Below are 14,672 nucleotides of genomic sequence, written 5' to 3' on the forward strand. Positions count from 1 at the left end.
TTGTCGTATTCTTCTGAAAAATCTGAATATATGTGGGTTATTCATACATTGTTTACCTCCTATGATACAATGCCTCACATTTGTATCTGTTTCTTTGTTGCATTGTTTGCAAATCAGGTCTCTATAGCCTTATTTGGGCTGTATGCTATTCTAGCATACATACATTCAAGTTTGTTTAGTGGAATCACTCGAAGAATTTACTACTTTGCCTTTTTGTTACATTTATGTAGTAGTACAAGAAAATGTCAAACATCCTGATTCAGGGTTGATCTAAGGGTTGTTGTTCATAATGGGGCATTCGCAGGTTAACTGTAAAACAGAATTTGAAATTGAATTATCTTTTCGTTAGTTTTTTATTGGATTCACAAAATTCAACTTCATATCAAATAATAATCCTACAATTACAGCACCTAGAAGCCCTTGCTTTTGTATGTACCAAAACACATCATCTTTTCAGTGTTTTCTAGAGTCAGCTGACCTAAAATATTTCTCACCAATTATAGTAATTGGCTTCATTAAGGGGTTGCACTTATTTGGTTGAGTTTGTATAGGTGTAAGTCACAAAACACCCTCGTTGGTTGCCAAATAGATCAATTATTCTAACAAGAGGTACGCGCTTTTCAGATTGGGCGATCTTGATACATTTCAAATAACAAAACAAATTCAAAGTCCTTCATGAAATGTAACAGTTGTCTTGTTGGTTTCATATCTTCACACCTGATTTTTCTGATATTTTTGTAGCCCTAACAAATACTAGTAATTTATAATTTTTCAAAAGTTCATCGGGTAAATTTTGAATTTGTGAAAGATGACTTCTATTTCTAGAACACTCGGAGTAGGTCTATTTTTTGGCTAATTTTGTGGGCTATACAACAAGACTAGAATAGAAAAATCATTTTTTAAATTTTTGAATTGAAGGGTTTATATTTTTAGGAGTGATTACTTTTTGGGAAAGAAAGTTTTTGGCCTTCTACTACTCCATCTTGATACAAAAAATGTGGAAATCTTCCAAAGAAAGGATTTAATCAAATAGGTGAATGAATGTCATTACGATGTCATCGATGACATAGTAGATTAAACTTATTCCATGACATTAAAAATCCTAATTCATGAATGAATTGTGTGTATTTTCTATAATGTTATCCAATTTGGTACTGAAGAGTCCTAAGGCAAGTGTCTTACGGCAAAACATCGATATCTACTAGTGAGGATGACAGTGTTCATTTTATTGATAATATTGATAATATGTTTATTGTTTAAGAATAAATTCTTGTTACAAACACAATGTTATAAATAAATATCAATATAAATATCAATATAAACAATATAAGATGTGAAGTATAAGTGTTTAAAAAAAAAATCTGTTTAAAATCTGTTTTTCCGTTAACCAGCTGTCGCACCCCTACGAACGACAACCCTCAGAAGTCGAAACTTGTGCGAGCTAGGGATTAACGAGGTCTTACCTTTTAACGTGTGATTCCTAACACGTTAATCTAAATATGATTAAAGGAGTCTCTTTGATTTCATTGGGAAGTTTATTGTATATTCTGATTCCATTATATATCAACGAGTTTTGAACCCAACATGTTTTTGGAATTGGTAGACTCAGTTCATTTGACCTCCTTGTGTGGTATGTGGCTGTAGCTGTAGATTCATAGTTCTCCCTATTTTCATGTATAATTGATACGGTTTCCAATATAAATATTGAAATAACCGTAAGGATTCTATGTTATCGAAAAAGGGGTTTACAGGAATCCCACCATTTCGCTTTTCATAAGTATCCATCACTTTTTGTATAAGAACTAACATGGGTCAAGTCCTTTTCAAACGCGTTGATTTCATCATGTTCACCGCTATTTGAAGTACATTTTAGTCCTTCCAGCAAGCTCAAGATAGCTTTTCCTAAGAAAAACTTGGCCCCATTCGACAGGTGAATTCCATCTCTACTATAATTGCTCCTTCGCAGTGTGTTATTGCAATCCAGGAAGGATATTAGGTTATTATTTTGGAAGTGAAGTTTCTTGCGGATGAGAAGATTATTTTCATAAATCAGTTGATTCATATTCACATCGAATCTATAAGGTTCCGAGCTGATAATGGTGTGAGTGTTGTTGAGTTTGGAATTAACTAAGTCCAGTGAACTCGTGGAGAGACTTTTTGGCCATATTAATACGCATTCTTAGTAAACTCCCTTGCAAAGTTGATAGCAGTATATACTAATTCCCTGTCCGAGGCATTTGGTTTTACAATGGATAGGATGGAGTATTTTTCTGTTTGTTTAGATAAAGTGTCCCCCAAGCCTTTACCGTGAGCGGACGATACAATTAACATTTTTTTCTTTTTGACTGAATTAGTTGGGATTCTATTAAGTTTGCCTGGGTGTGGTGTTATTTTATTAATTTCCAGTTTCTTCCGCTTGGACACCTTTGTAGGAAATGAAGCAATTTCTCTAATGTAGTTTTCTTCTCTGATGTAGTTTTTCCTTGTGCTTTTTAGATGAGTCATTTCATTCTTCAGATGGAGAATTTCATTACTGTGTGTAATATTGTTCATTTCCAGCGATCTAATCATGCTAAGCATCTCTGAATTTATTTCTTGGAGGCTTACTAAATCTCTAAACTGTTTGTGTAGCTCATCTGTTTTATGTCTTATTTCTTCTTCCAGCAATTCATTTCTCTTTTTCATATCATTTATGCCTTTTTGCAATTGAGCTATTAATAATTCATGTTCTCTCTGTTTATTTAAATATATTTGTTCCGTTTCATAGACTTCATTCTCAAAATCCTGGGTTAATTTTCTAGCACACATATAAACAACTTCTTTTTCTTTAGAATCTTTCTCTAATTCATCTATCCTTTTCATTAATTTATTTATTTTTTTAAGTTTCTCATATTCTATTTGGCTTATAGTCTCCAACGAGATATAATCTCGTTGGATTATATCTTTCTTCAATTTTTTAATATCATTTACTAGGGTGTCTGCATTTTTCCCTCTCTGAATCCTTCAGCTCACATTTTAGGGAACAGTATATTTTGAACCCACCAAGTTCTTTATGATTATTTTTCCGATCCAAACAACTTGGGTGAAAGTCTAAACATGTAATGGAAAAAAGGTTTCCAAAGTGTTTCTTGCAGCACTTGAATTTACGCTCCATTTGTGTAAATTTGTACGCCACTGGCAGGTGTTTAAAATTACTTTGAAGTCAATAAAAATCTATCCTATGTCCGCACTTTTTATAGACAATAAATACTCACTTATCAGCGTTTTTTTTAATACACAAATTCACCTTCTTTAGTTTTGCTTTCCTTTATAAGAGCTTCAATAACTTCATTTGGTACGCCTCTGGTAGGGTTCCCACTTGTCTTGCCAGATGTGGTAATTTATGTTAATTGCAGGCCCTTTTATGGTTCATCCACAGAATATCTGAACTTTTTAGACCCAATCAATTTTAGATATTATTCATTTTCATCAACTCAGGACCCGAAACTGATTTTATTTTTCACAAAAAATATTCGCGGCACTTTTACTGTCACCCTGATGTAAAATTTGAAATTTTCTATTGACAAAAAACCACACTAAAACTCTAGTTTCTGACGGAACTCTATCGACGCACGTGCGTACGTATTATTACATCTCAACTTCCATGTAAGTGCTATTTGTTACCATTCATTTAAAGTAGAACTCCTGTGAATGATATCTGATTTTATTCCATAACGAATGTTTGGAATACAAACTGAGTAGAGAAAAGTATCTTCTGTATAATTCAGTGTTCATATAAAAGTATTTGTTTCCAAAGAATTTTTTTCTTTCATGTAATTCAATGTTTATATGAAAGTAGCTGTTTCAGGAGGTCTTTCTTCCTGTTTGTGTCTGAAAGTTGCCTTTTTGCATGATCTACACATCCATGTATAGAGTTAGTTATTTTCAAATTGATTACTTCCTTCCTTTCTTTGGAAGATTCCCACATTTTTTTGTATCAAGATGGAGTAGAAAAATCCAAAAACTTTCCCATTTTTTCAACTTGCAATGTTTGCATGAATGCTAGTTCAGGTTGAATATTTCGACTGAATTTTGAAGCAGTTATCCTCATGAAATTTTGACTACATATTTAGTTAGGATGACAATGTATGATCAGCTAAATGACGCCATTATACTGCCAACATGTCGGACCTCCCAAGGTGGCGGCTAGTTTTTTATGTACTCCCATAATGAGGGTAACAAACTAAAGGGTTTGTTGGAAAGAATACGAAGTATAAGTGACTCTAAATCCAATATGGGGCTCCCCCATTATATGGGTATGAAATGAAGGGGTTCAAAGGGAAATAAGGACTGACCCGTTACTTGATGAAAATTAATGACACTATTCATAATAATAATTACACAATTTTCACGAACATTTTTATTTCTTGATACTTCTCGCTAACACCGTAGCTTCCTCAGTAGGGCTCGAGAATGCTACAGTTTGCTCAACACTAGCTTTTTTGAATTGAAAGGAGTATATTTTTAGGAGAGATACATTTTTGGGAAAGAAAGGTTTTGGCTTTCTACTCCTCCATCTTTAAAAGCGAATGAATGTCATTGCATATTGTCATCGAAGATATGAGTAGATTTAACTCATTCGTGATATAAAGTCATAATTTTATGAATGAATTGAGTACTTCATCTTGTAATGTTATCCAGATTACTACTGAAGGGGCAATAAGACGAGTGTCTTATTCCAAAATATCGGATGTTTTCCATTGAGGATGACAGTGTTCCATGTAAGTGAAAATTTACCTCTTTCATATACTATATTGTGTAGCAATCCTGTGAATGATATCTGATTCAATTTAATAACGAATGTTTGGAGTACAAACTGAATAGAAAAAAGTGTTTTTGGTGTAATTCGTGTAATACAATTTGTTGTTTCAAAAGTATTTTTTATTTCATGTAATTGAATGTTTATATGGAAGTAATTGTCTTGAGAGGGCTTTTTCTTCCAGTTTGTGTTTGAAAGTTACTTCTTTGCATAAACTACACATCTTTGTATAGAAAACATTTTATAATTAATTACTTTCTTCCTTTCTTTGGAATATTCCCACATTTTTTTTATATGGAAATGGAGAAGTAGAAAGCTAAAACCTTTCTTTCATTAGCCTTTTTCATACTTGATTACCCCATTAATTATTGCTACAATAAAATATTTCCAGACATGGGTCTACATTTGTCGCCCGAATAATAAAAATGTATCACTACAGTTGTTTTATCGAGGATTTTGTCTGGTTTTGAGTTGGGTGATTGTAAAATTCCTGTTTCTTTCACAAACTTCTTAACTTTTCTGATCATATAATTTGAATAAGAAATAATCTTGGAAATTCCTTTGCTGTCCAATTTTTAGCTAATACTGTTAAAATATTCAATCACTGAACAATCATTTCAGCTTCAGATGTGTCTTCTTCCTGTTCTAATTTGATGTTTGCATAAAATTTTCCAATCAAGCGTTTTTTATCTACAATAATATCAGTTGTTTCATAATTATGATCCGTTATTTCATCAAAATCTGCTAGTTCAAGCCTACTGATAATATTTTATATTTTCATTCTACATAAGTCAGATACATTTTGTCTCAGACTGAAAAATCCCAATTTATGTATTATATCGATTATGTATCATTGATTGTGCTCAGAAAATTGAACTTAGTTTAATGCAGGTTTCTTCCGTGGTATATTGTTGATTCTTTTCGAACAGGAAAATAACCTTGAATAAAAAGTTAGAGATGAAAATATATAATGCTATTCTTAACTTGAGAGTAACAAATAGCAGCTCGTAAGTCTGTAAATAATCAACAATTACAACATGCTAACAAACTGTGAACTACTCAGTACTTGTACTACAAGTAATTTGGACAGCAATTAGATGACAGCAAAGTGCAAAAACATAGTATTTATGATTCATAACCAGATAGCACTGTTTCAACCTGCATGGGTCTCAAAAGTGCTATAAGGTTTATTGACAGACATGTGTCAAAGACGTGTACAATGCTTCAATTGTGTAAGCAGCTATATTTTCTTTCACTCATGTTAATATAGCTGATTTTAACTGAGGTGTTGTAAATTCTTACTATACAGGGCGTTCCAACGAAAACTTGACCTCCCCTGTAAGTCAGAAACGGACATGAATCGAAAATGTCTAAGAACACGTCAATTTTCATTTCTAGGGGGACTAATTCTGATATGAAAATCATACCTGAAAAGTCACCCCCTGCGGTCAGCAACTACCCCTCTATTTTTTTCAATGGCATGGGGTTTGAGTGATACATCATTTGAAAGGTCTTTTGTCTCTCTATTACCTCTGTAAATTTTTTTAATTGGTTCATTCGTTATTGAGAAATTAAATGTTGAACGTTTTATTAAAAAAAAAAAAACAGAAAATTCGCCGTCGTTCATTTCGATGAGGAAATCAACAACAAATAATATCAGCGGAAACAAAATCAACGAATAAATTGTTCAAAATGACCTCCACCTGGTTCCATACAATAATACAGTCTACTCTCGAAAGCGTTCCATACATTATTCAAGATGTCCGGAGTCAGCAATCAGTATTCCTGAACAATTCTGTCGCAGGTCTTCTAGATTTGTAGGCTTAGTAGAGTACATTTTTGACTTCAGGTATCCCCACAGAAAGAAGTCCATCGGTGTTAGATCAGGTGATCTAGCTGGCCACTCCACTGGACCCCTTCTGCCGATCCAATGCATTGGAAAACGTTCATCCAAAAACTGTCTCACCCGAACATCAAAATGTGGGTGTGCACTATCTTGCTGGAATGTTATTTCATTTTCTACTGAATTGTCATCATTTTCTAAAATTTGTGTGATCATAGGATCTACACAGTCTTGTAATATATTTAAGTGTGTCTCCATTGAGATTACCTTCAATGAAGAATGGTCCAACAATATGATTACCAAGAGAGCCGGCCCAGACATTCAATTTTTGTGGAGTCACCAAATGATGATTCACATCGCTACAGTAACGACAATTATGTCTATTCACTTCACCATTCAACATGAAAGAACTTTCGTCTGAAAACCATGCATTGTACATATAATAGGTTTGGGTTATTGGCCAATTTCTTGCAGAACACCTTACAAAACTGAAGGCGACGATCAGGATCAGCTTCGTTTAATTCCTGAAGTAGCCTTATTTAGAAAGGATGGAATTTGTAGGCTTTCAAAATCCGAAAAACACTAGTAGCTGATATACCAGACGCTCTAGCTACTTGTCTGATAGATTGTCGATTATCTATTTGTAAATGTCCTAAAACTGCAACTTCAACTCCGTCATTTCTGACGGAACCAATTTCAAACAAAATTACAGAAATAATAGAGGGAAGACCTTTCAAATGATGTATCACTCGACTCACACTTATGTCCTTGTAGAACGAAACTGCAGTAAAGTTAATTCCAAATAAAAGTGGTATAAAAACATAGGAAGTTTTAATTCTCATTTTTCAGGATGATCTACCACGCCATTGAACAAATTAGGGGAGGTAGTTCCTGACCGCAGGGGGGTGAAGTTTCGGGTATGATTTCCATCAGAATGTGCCCCCCTAGAAATAAAAATTGATTTTCGATTACATGTCCGTTTCTGACTTACAGGGGGTGTCAAGCTTTCATTGGAACGCCCTGTATATCATAGAAGAAGACAGCTAAACTTATCATTGATGAATGATAAATAATTCAGTAGTATGACTCCATCCCAAACTTCATTATATATAGGCCCACCAAAAAGCAGTGACTCACACTGTAGTTATATGGCAAATAATATTATTATTATTATTATACTTTCCTATCATAGTTCAAATCAACACGGGCTAATTTTCTCACAATCAACAAACTTTTATAAAAACAACAAAACCTTTCATAATTTTTGATTGATTTGCTTCATATGCTAAATATTTTGATGAGGTTGAACTTTACCGTGGAAAGTTCAACCTGTGTAGAGTATAGAAGGCAACATTTGTTCTAGTTTTTGCCTCTGACGACAATTTATAACAACATTCAACCATAGTAATTGATATAAAACACAAATAAAAATTATAAATTCATTATTTTGTTATGAAAAAATGAGAATTAAAAATTCCACTTTCATTTGTAATTGACGTTTCTGCAGGACATTTTCAAACGAATACAATTAAACAATATAATAAAAAGTTTTATTGTACTCGTTTGAAAATGTTTTTCTAGAACGGAACTGCAGTAAAGTTAGTTCCAAATAAAAGTGGTATTAAAACATAGGAAGTTTTAATTATCATATTTCATGATGATCTCCTACCATGTAGTAACGGCTACATCCATCGATCCATTTTTTTAGTAATTACCAACAATTTCCTGTACAATATTACTGTACTTAGTTATTTTCAAATTCATTATTATAAGTAATTTTTGTCAAATATATTGAACGTCGCTGAAAATAAGTATATTGCAAACAGTCAAACTCAGAAATATAATCATATCATATGTTTACCAAGTCACATTACATTGAAAATCGTTTTTTGTGGTGTGAAAAATTGATAAGGTCATTCATTAAAAAAGGACACTTGTAAATCAGAGATAACAGCGTCAAAGCTATTTTCCGGGTTTGTTGGCAGTGGTCTGCGGGTTTTTTATATAGCATTTGCCAAATAAGTTCTCAGGGAAGTTACTCATGATGTCACATTTGAACAGACCCATTTACTTGAAGTAAACCTAGAGCTAATATTCAAGATTATAAATGAAGGCGATAGAAGTTGAGAAATATAGAGATACTTTTAACCAAAAGGTAGAGGGAATTAATGTTGAAAAAGTCTGGCTACCAGCACTCAGCAACATATAAATTAGGCCAATCAAGTCAACCAATAGAAACGATGCCTGCCATGTCCTCCACTGATGGAATAAAACCGCAGATCTGAACCCCAAAGAATGTAATATCTGCTGTTGCCTTTGCGACTTCGATAATATTTAATACGTGTAATGATGACTTGTTTATTTTGTGGAAATTCATGATCACTTTAATGAAATGAAGGGAACATTTTTGTCTAATTTCCACTGGTTATTTTTTTTTAATTTATAAGTTTGACACACCCGGTAATTTCTATAAATTCCAGTATTCAATTTTTCATAGTTGGCACCCCTGTTCATTCAATTATCTCCCTATACAGCTTACCTACAAATCACGTTTTTAAATTTCACATTATGAATTAGTTTTTATACTTCATAATGGGATAAAACCCGAAACCGGTCGTAAAAATACTAGTGGAAATTAGACAAAAATGTTCCCATTCATTTCTTTAAAGTGATCTGGAACAGTTATTTACGAAATTTTAGACATAAAAACCGGTAGAACACTTCCTCAAATCCCAGAAAAGAGTTTTAAATTTGTGATGATTCTATTCACTTTTTTGAAAAATTCTTGAATCAGACATTTGTTTCAAAAATTATTGTAGTGCTCAGTAAACAATCAAATAAATCTGTAGTTCAAGAAACATATGATGCTGAATTCAATATTTGGACTAAACCTGATTGCTTCGGAACAGAGTTTGAAAATGGGAACCGAACCTGGTTTCATTTTGGAGTCAAAGGTATGCAAAGATTATTCAAATTCAATAAACTGATCGATTCAAATCTTTAAGCTCCTGCTTCATCACTCTATGTAAGATTCAATATGGTAGATCTGAATCGACAAGGAAAAATGTACAGTCAGGGAATGGCACCTGTATATAGAATATTACCTAGTAAGCCAAAGTGGGAACGTATTTTGGACAAACCTACATTCAGTGTGAGTATACTATTTTGAATATTCATTCATATTTATTCTAATATCAATTTTTTAGATAACTGATGATATATTCACTTTGACTTTTAAATTTCGGACACCAGAAAATGCTGACAGTATAACGTACTTTGCGTTCACCTACCCTTTTTCTTATGTGGATTTGGAGAAGATGCTCATGAATATTGATTCCAAATATTCAGACGTGAAGCCCGTTTCAGATGAAGACATTTACTATGTGAGGGAAACAGTATGTCGATCTCTCGAAGGAAGAAGAATAGATTTAATTACCTTATCATCATTTCATGGTATAACTAAGAATAGAGAAGATAAGCTGAGAAATCTTTTTCCAGAAAATAAACCCAGGCCTTACAAGTTTCTGGGAAAGAAAGTATGTATTACATAAAAACATTTACTTTTGAACTTGATTGTGAAATATAATTCACAGGTGAAAATTTTGAAATAATTCAGGACTTTCCTTGAAAGCTCCTCTATCATACCTATTTTCTATTAATGATGGAGTTTCAGACTCCCTGCCTACGAGAAAAAAAAGAAAAATGAATGAAAGTATTAAAAATACCATAATCAAAATATTATGATGAATTACTTGAAAAAAAGAAAAATAATATAAAAAAATTTAAAAAATATATAATTTGTATGAAATTCAAAAATTCGAGAGCGCTAATTTGTGAAACAAATTACTGTGACCTGAACTGACAATGAATTAATAAATGGGCTAAGCATAAAATGAAATGTCAGTCATACAAGCAATAGAAAATAATGAAATAGTAAGTGAATGAATACATTAGTAAATAGAAATTATAAAAATTAAAAAAATATTGAAATGAAAAATATTTCAAACCAAGCTATACACTGTGTCCAAGATAAGAATGAACAGCATGGGGATATCAGAAACGGTAGTGAGTGATACGGTGTCGATTGATTAGAGAAAAGTAGTGCATTTATGTGCCTAATAACATAGCATTTAGAAAGTTTCAATATTCCGAGTAGTTTCGGAGATATCCGAGAAAAACAGAAATTTGAGAATTTCGTTTTTATTTTCACCTAGCTTTATTTCCAAAGGAAATGTAAAACAAATAGCACTTTGCCATGGCCACTTTTCAAGGACTACATGATAAAGTAAGCAGAAATTTTCTGCGATGTTTCGTCTTTTAGAAAACATCATCAACTTTGTATTTTTATATGGGCCGAAACTAAAATAAATCCTGTATACAACTCCATTTTTCATTGTGAATACAGCAACGTATCACACAATATGATTTCATGATCATTTCTCGCGAAAAATGAAAAGTGATTGCGTAACTTGCTTTTCTTCAATTTTAGATAGTATGCGCTGGAAAAAATGTCATATTTTGATGCATGAAGTAAATTGATTAGTCTTATTTATAATAAATTCTAACTTACCACTTGCTGGAATGTTTGCGTTGTTGAATACAAAGATGAGTCGCAATATCAAAAGTTTAGTTTATAAAATGTAATTGTAATGTAATAACAAAAAGCTAATATGTATTATAGGAAATACACAGAAACTTATAACAAGTGTTCAAATAGCCCGCCGTTATTTTCTAAGCACAAATTTGCTGGTCTCACAGACGAATTTAAAACTTGAGTTAACATATTTGGAACAATATTGTTACAGGATGCAGTAACCAAATCTTCTTCATTTTAAAAATTATGAGAGTAAATTTGATTCTTGATATATCCCCAAAGGAAAAATTCTAGTGGGGTTAGGTCGGGGGACCTTGCAGGCCAGGATGTATCATTATGAGTACCAATCCACTGTCCTGGGAAGCGACGGTTCAAATAATCACAAACAATTCTAGCGTTATGTTCTGGAGCACCGTCTTGTTGAAACATATTTTCCGCTAAAGGAAAATTATCTAGAATCTAGAGCGATAAAAAGCCCAATTACATTTGTACCGAGAATCCCAACCCACATGTTGAAATCGAATCGATGTTGATGTTGGACACTTTGAGTACACGCGGAATTTCTTGTTACCAATAAATGACCTTCCGTCTATTAAAAATGCCATTGTTGGTGATCTTAGTTTCATCAGACCAAATTATTTTGAAAGGGAAATTTTCATCGTCTTGGCATTTTCTGGTGTACCATTCACAAAAGGTTGTTCGCCTTGTATCGTCACCTGGTCTGAGTCCATGACAAATCCTAAATTTATATGGATGATATTAATTTTTTCTTAAAGTTAAGTGAGCGGTGGATTTGGCTTCTCCGGTATTATGTTCAATGGTGCGAGTGGATATCTCAGGATTTTCAACAACGGCCTGTAACACATCAGGCTGACTTTCTTCATTACATTGCTTTTGTCGGGAAACTACAGGTTTTATAAATGATCCGTATTCTTTTAAATCAAGAACTAAATGTCTAAATAGTGATATACCAGGATGTCGCCTCACTGGATACTTATTAGAGTACGCCGTTCAGCATCAACACAATTTCTTTGGCACAAAATGTAACATGACAACATATCAAATTTTTCAGTATTCGAAAAGCTACCTTTTCCATTTTTAACCCAAATTAGGTAGGTAACGAGATGTAAAAGTAGAAACGGTAATATGTCAAACATTTTACCAAACAACAATATTATTATGACACCAGAACATTATGTGTCATTTTTACCATCGCGTACTATATAAAATTGAAGAAAAGCAGGTTAAGTAATCACTGCTTGAGAAATGGTTATGAAATCATATTGTGTGATACGTTGCTGTATTCACACTCAAAAATGGAGTCCTATACAGGGTATACTTTAGTTTCAGCCCATATAAAAATACAAAGTTGGTGTTTTCTAAAACGAAATTCTCAAATTTCGGTTTTTCTCGGATATCTCCGAAACTAGTTGGAATATTAAAACTTTCTAAATTGAATATTATTAGGCACATGAATGCGCTATTTTTCTTTAATTCAATGGACCCCGTATCACTTACCATTTCCGATATCCCCATGCTGTTCATTCTTATCTTGGACACAGTGTATAACATAAAGAAATATCAAGATAATTCTCCAGCAACTATATTTTCTTTTTTTTTTTTTGTATACAGGTTTGTTCTCTTGTCAACAACCATTTCCTAAGATATCTCAAATTACCTGATTTAATATATAGGGTAATATAATCAATATTGCCAGATGATCATTTTACTACTTTTTATGATATTTGGAATTCTTAGAAAAGCTTATCCATTTGAGTACAAAAAGGTGCTATATTATTTGTATTGAAAGTAACCTGAAATATAGTCGAAGTAACTATAGTATTGTGCGCCATCAAATGCCAAAAAACCCAATACAAAGAAATAAAGCCGATGCCAACTAGTCCACGTGGACTGAAGAACTGGCAGTTCCTATTGGATGATTTTCACTTACCCAGTTTTATGATTGGCTGAAGAGTTATAAAATTAAATTTTGAATTCAGGTTACGGTGACGAATAGAATGCGAGCCGTCGTGTTGTCAATGTTCAGTTCAGGAACTGATCGCGATTTGAGTGTTGCAATTCGTTATTGGTGCAGTTATAATTACTTAAAATGTTTGTTATCTGTTTAAAATTTGATATCCTTGGACAAGTACTAATGGTAATAACGATTGTGATAACAACGCAGACTTTTTCCTGTGTAGTGATTCCAATAGCGCTGGTGAACAATGCGAAAAAGAGATACCAGTGAATAAGATTCGGGTGCATTTGAATATTGAAACACTGAGAGTATGTTTCAACGTATATAAGAATCTATATCTCAAGTTTGGTTTCGAGGGAAACAAACTATTACAAGCAACATGAGATTTGACCGAAATTCCTTTCTCAACTGTACATAAAATAGTCAAAAATAAACCTTATGAATGCAAGACGAGATGTCATACGGGATTACCAAAACCTTTTGATGTTCATCTAATAAAATCATTAAAAAAACAATATACCAGTTTTACAAAAGCAATGATATTCCTACAATTGAAATCATAAGGAAGAAATTGAATACTTCCGGCCATAACGTGCGCTGCTGTGACAAAACTCTTCAGAATTGGATAAAGAAACTGGGATTTAGATTTAAAATAATAAACAAACGTCAAGCAGTTATGGAGAGCAGAAGAATAGAGGAATTGCGTAACAAATACTTAGAACAAATAACTAAATATAAACAAGAACAACGGCAAATTTTCTATTTGGACGAAACTTGTTATGACACTCACGACACAGTTACGAAAGGGTGGACTGATGGTTCGAGAATTTGTAGGCCTAACATGCCTGCAAACAAAGGATCGCGACTAATCATTGTGCATTGCGGGGGAAGTAAAGGATGGGTTCCGAATTCTTTGAAATTATGTGGAAAAAAACTTGAGGACTGTAATGTTGACTATCATAAGAACATGGAAGCTAATATTTTCGAGGAATGGTTTGAACACACATTGATCCCAAATTTGTAATAGCTCATGACAACGCTTCCTCATTCGCGACAGCTCATCAAAGTATCAAATAAAAATTCGAGGACAGATGCAATACAAAGTTTTTTAATGGATGTCAATCTGTATTTTGAAGATGGTATACCAAAAACCAACTACTTGAAGTTTTACAGACAAAAACATTTGAAAAAGTGATTGCCCTTGAGGGTATTGCTGAAAAGTATGGACACACCATACTGAGACTTCCCCCTATTTTTGTGTTTTCAATCCCATCGAGTTGATTTTATGAAATCATCAGGTGTAAAAATAATTTTCCAAAATTTGATAAGAAGGTAATAGAGCTAATTAAAGAAGAAGTATCTAATATTACCGAAGAAGACTGGCAGAAAAGGATAAAAAAGTAATTTCAGTTGAAAAAGACTATATGGAGATTGAACACTTCCATATTAATGGTGGAAG

The 14,672-nt window shown here is 33.0% G+C and overlaps 1 protein-coding gene across 1 annotated transcript in view; it reads left to right on the forward strand.

Annotated features, from left to right (window-relative positions):
* The window catches only part of LOC111507920 (cytosolic carboxypeptidase-like protein 5), a 49,791-nt gene that overhangs the window by 792 nt on the left and 34,327 nt on the right, over positions 1-14,672 (forward strand). The window contains 3 exon segments of the mRNA XM_074174620.1: positions 9,491-9,595; positions 9,647-9,792; positions 9,848-10,177. Coding sequence (XP_074030721.1) covers positions 9,491-9,595; positions 9,647-9,792; positions 9,848-10,177 — 581 coding nt within the window.

The sequence above is a fragment of the Leptinotarsa decemlineata genome, unplaced genomic scaffold, assembly GCF_025532065.1.
Source record: "Leptinotarsa decemlineata unplaced genomic scaffold, Ldec_3_MD MMD2_tig00000690_RagTag_RagTag, whole genome shotgun sequence".
Classification (NCBI taxonomy): Eukaryota; Metazoa; Arthropoda; class Insecta; order Coleoptera; family Chrysomelidae; genus Leptinotarsa; species Leptinotarsa decemlineata.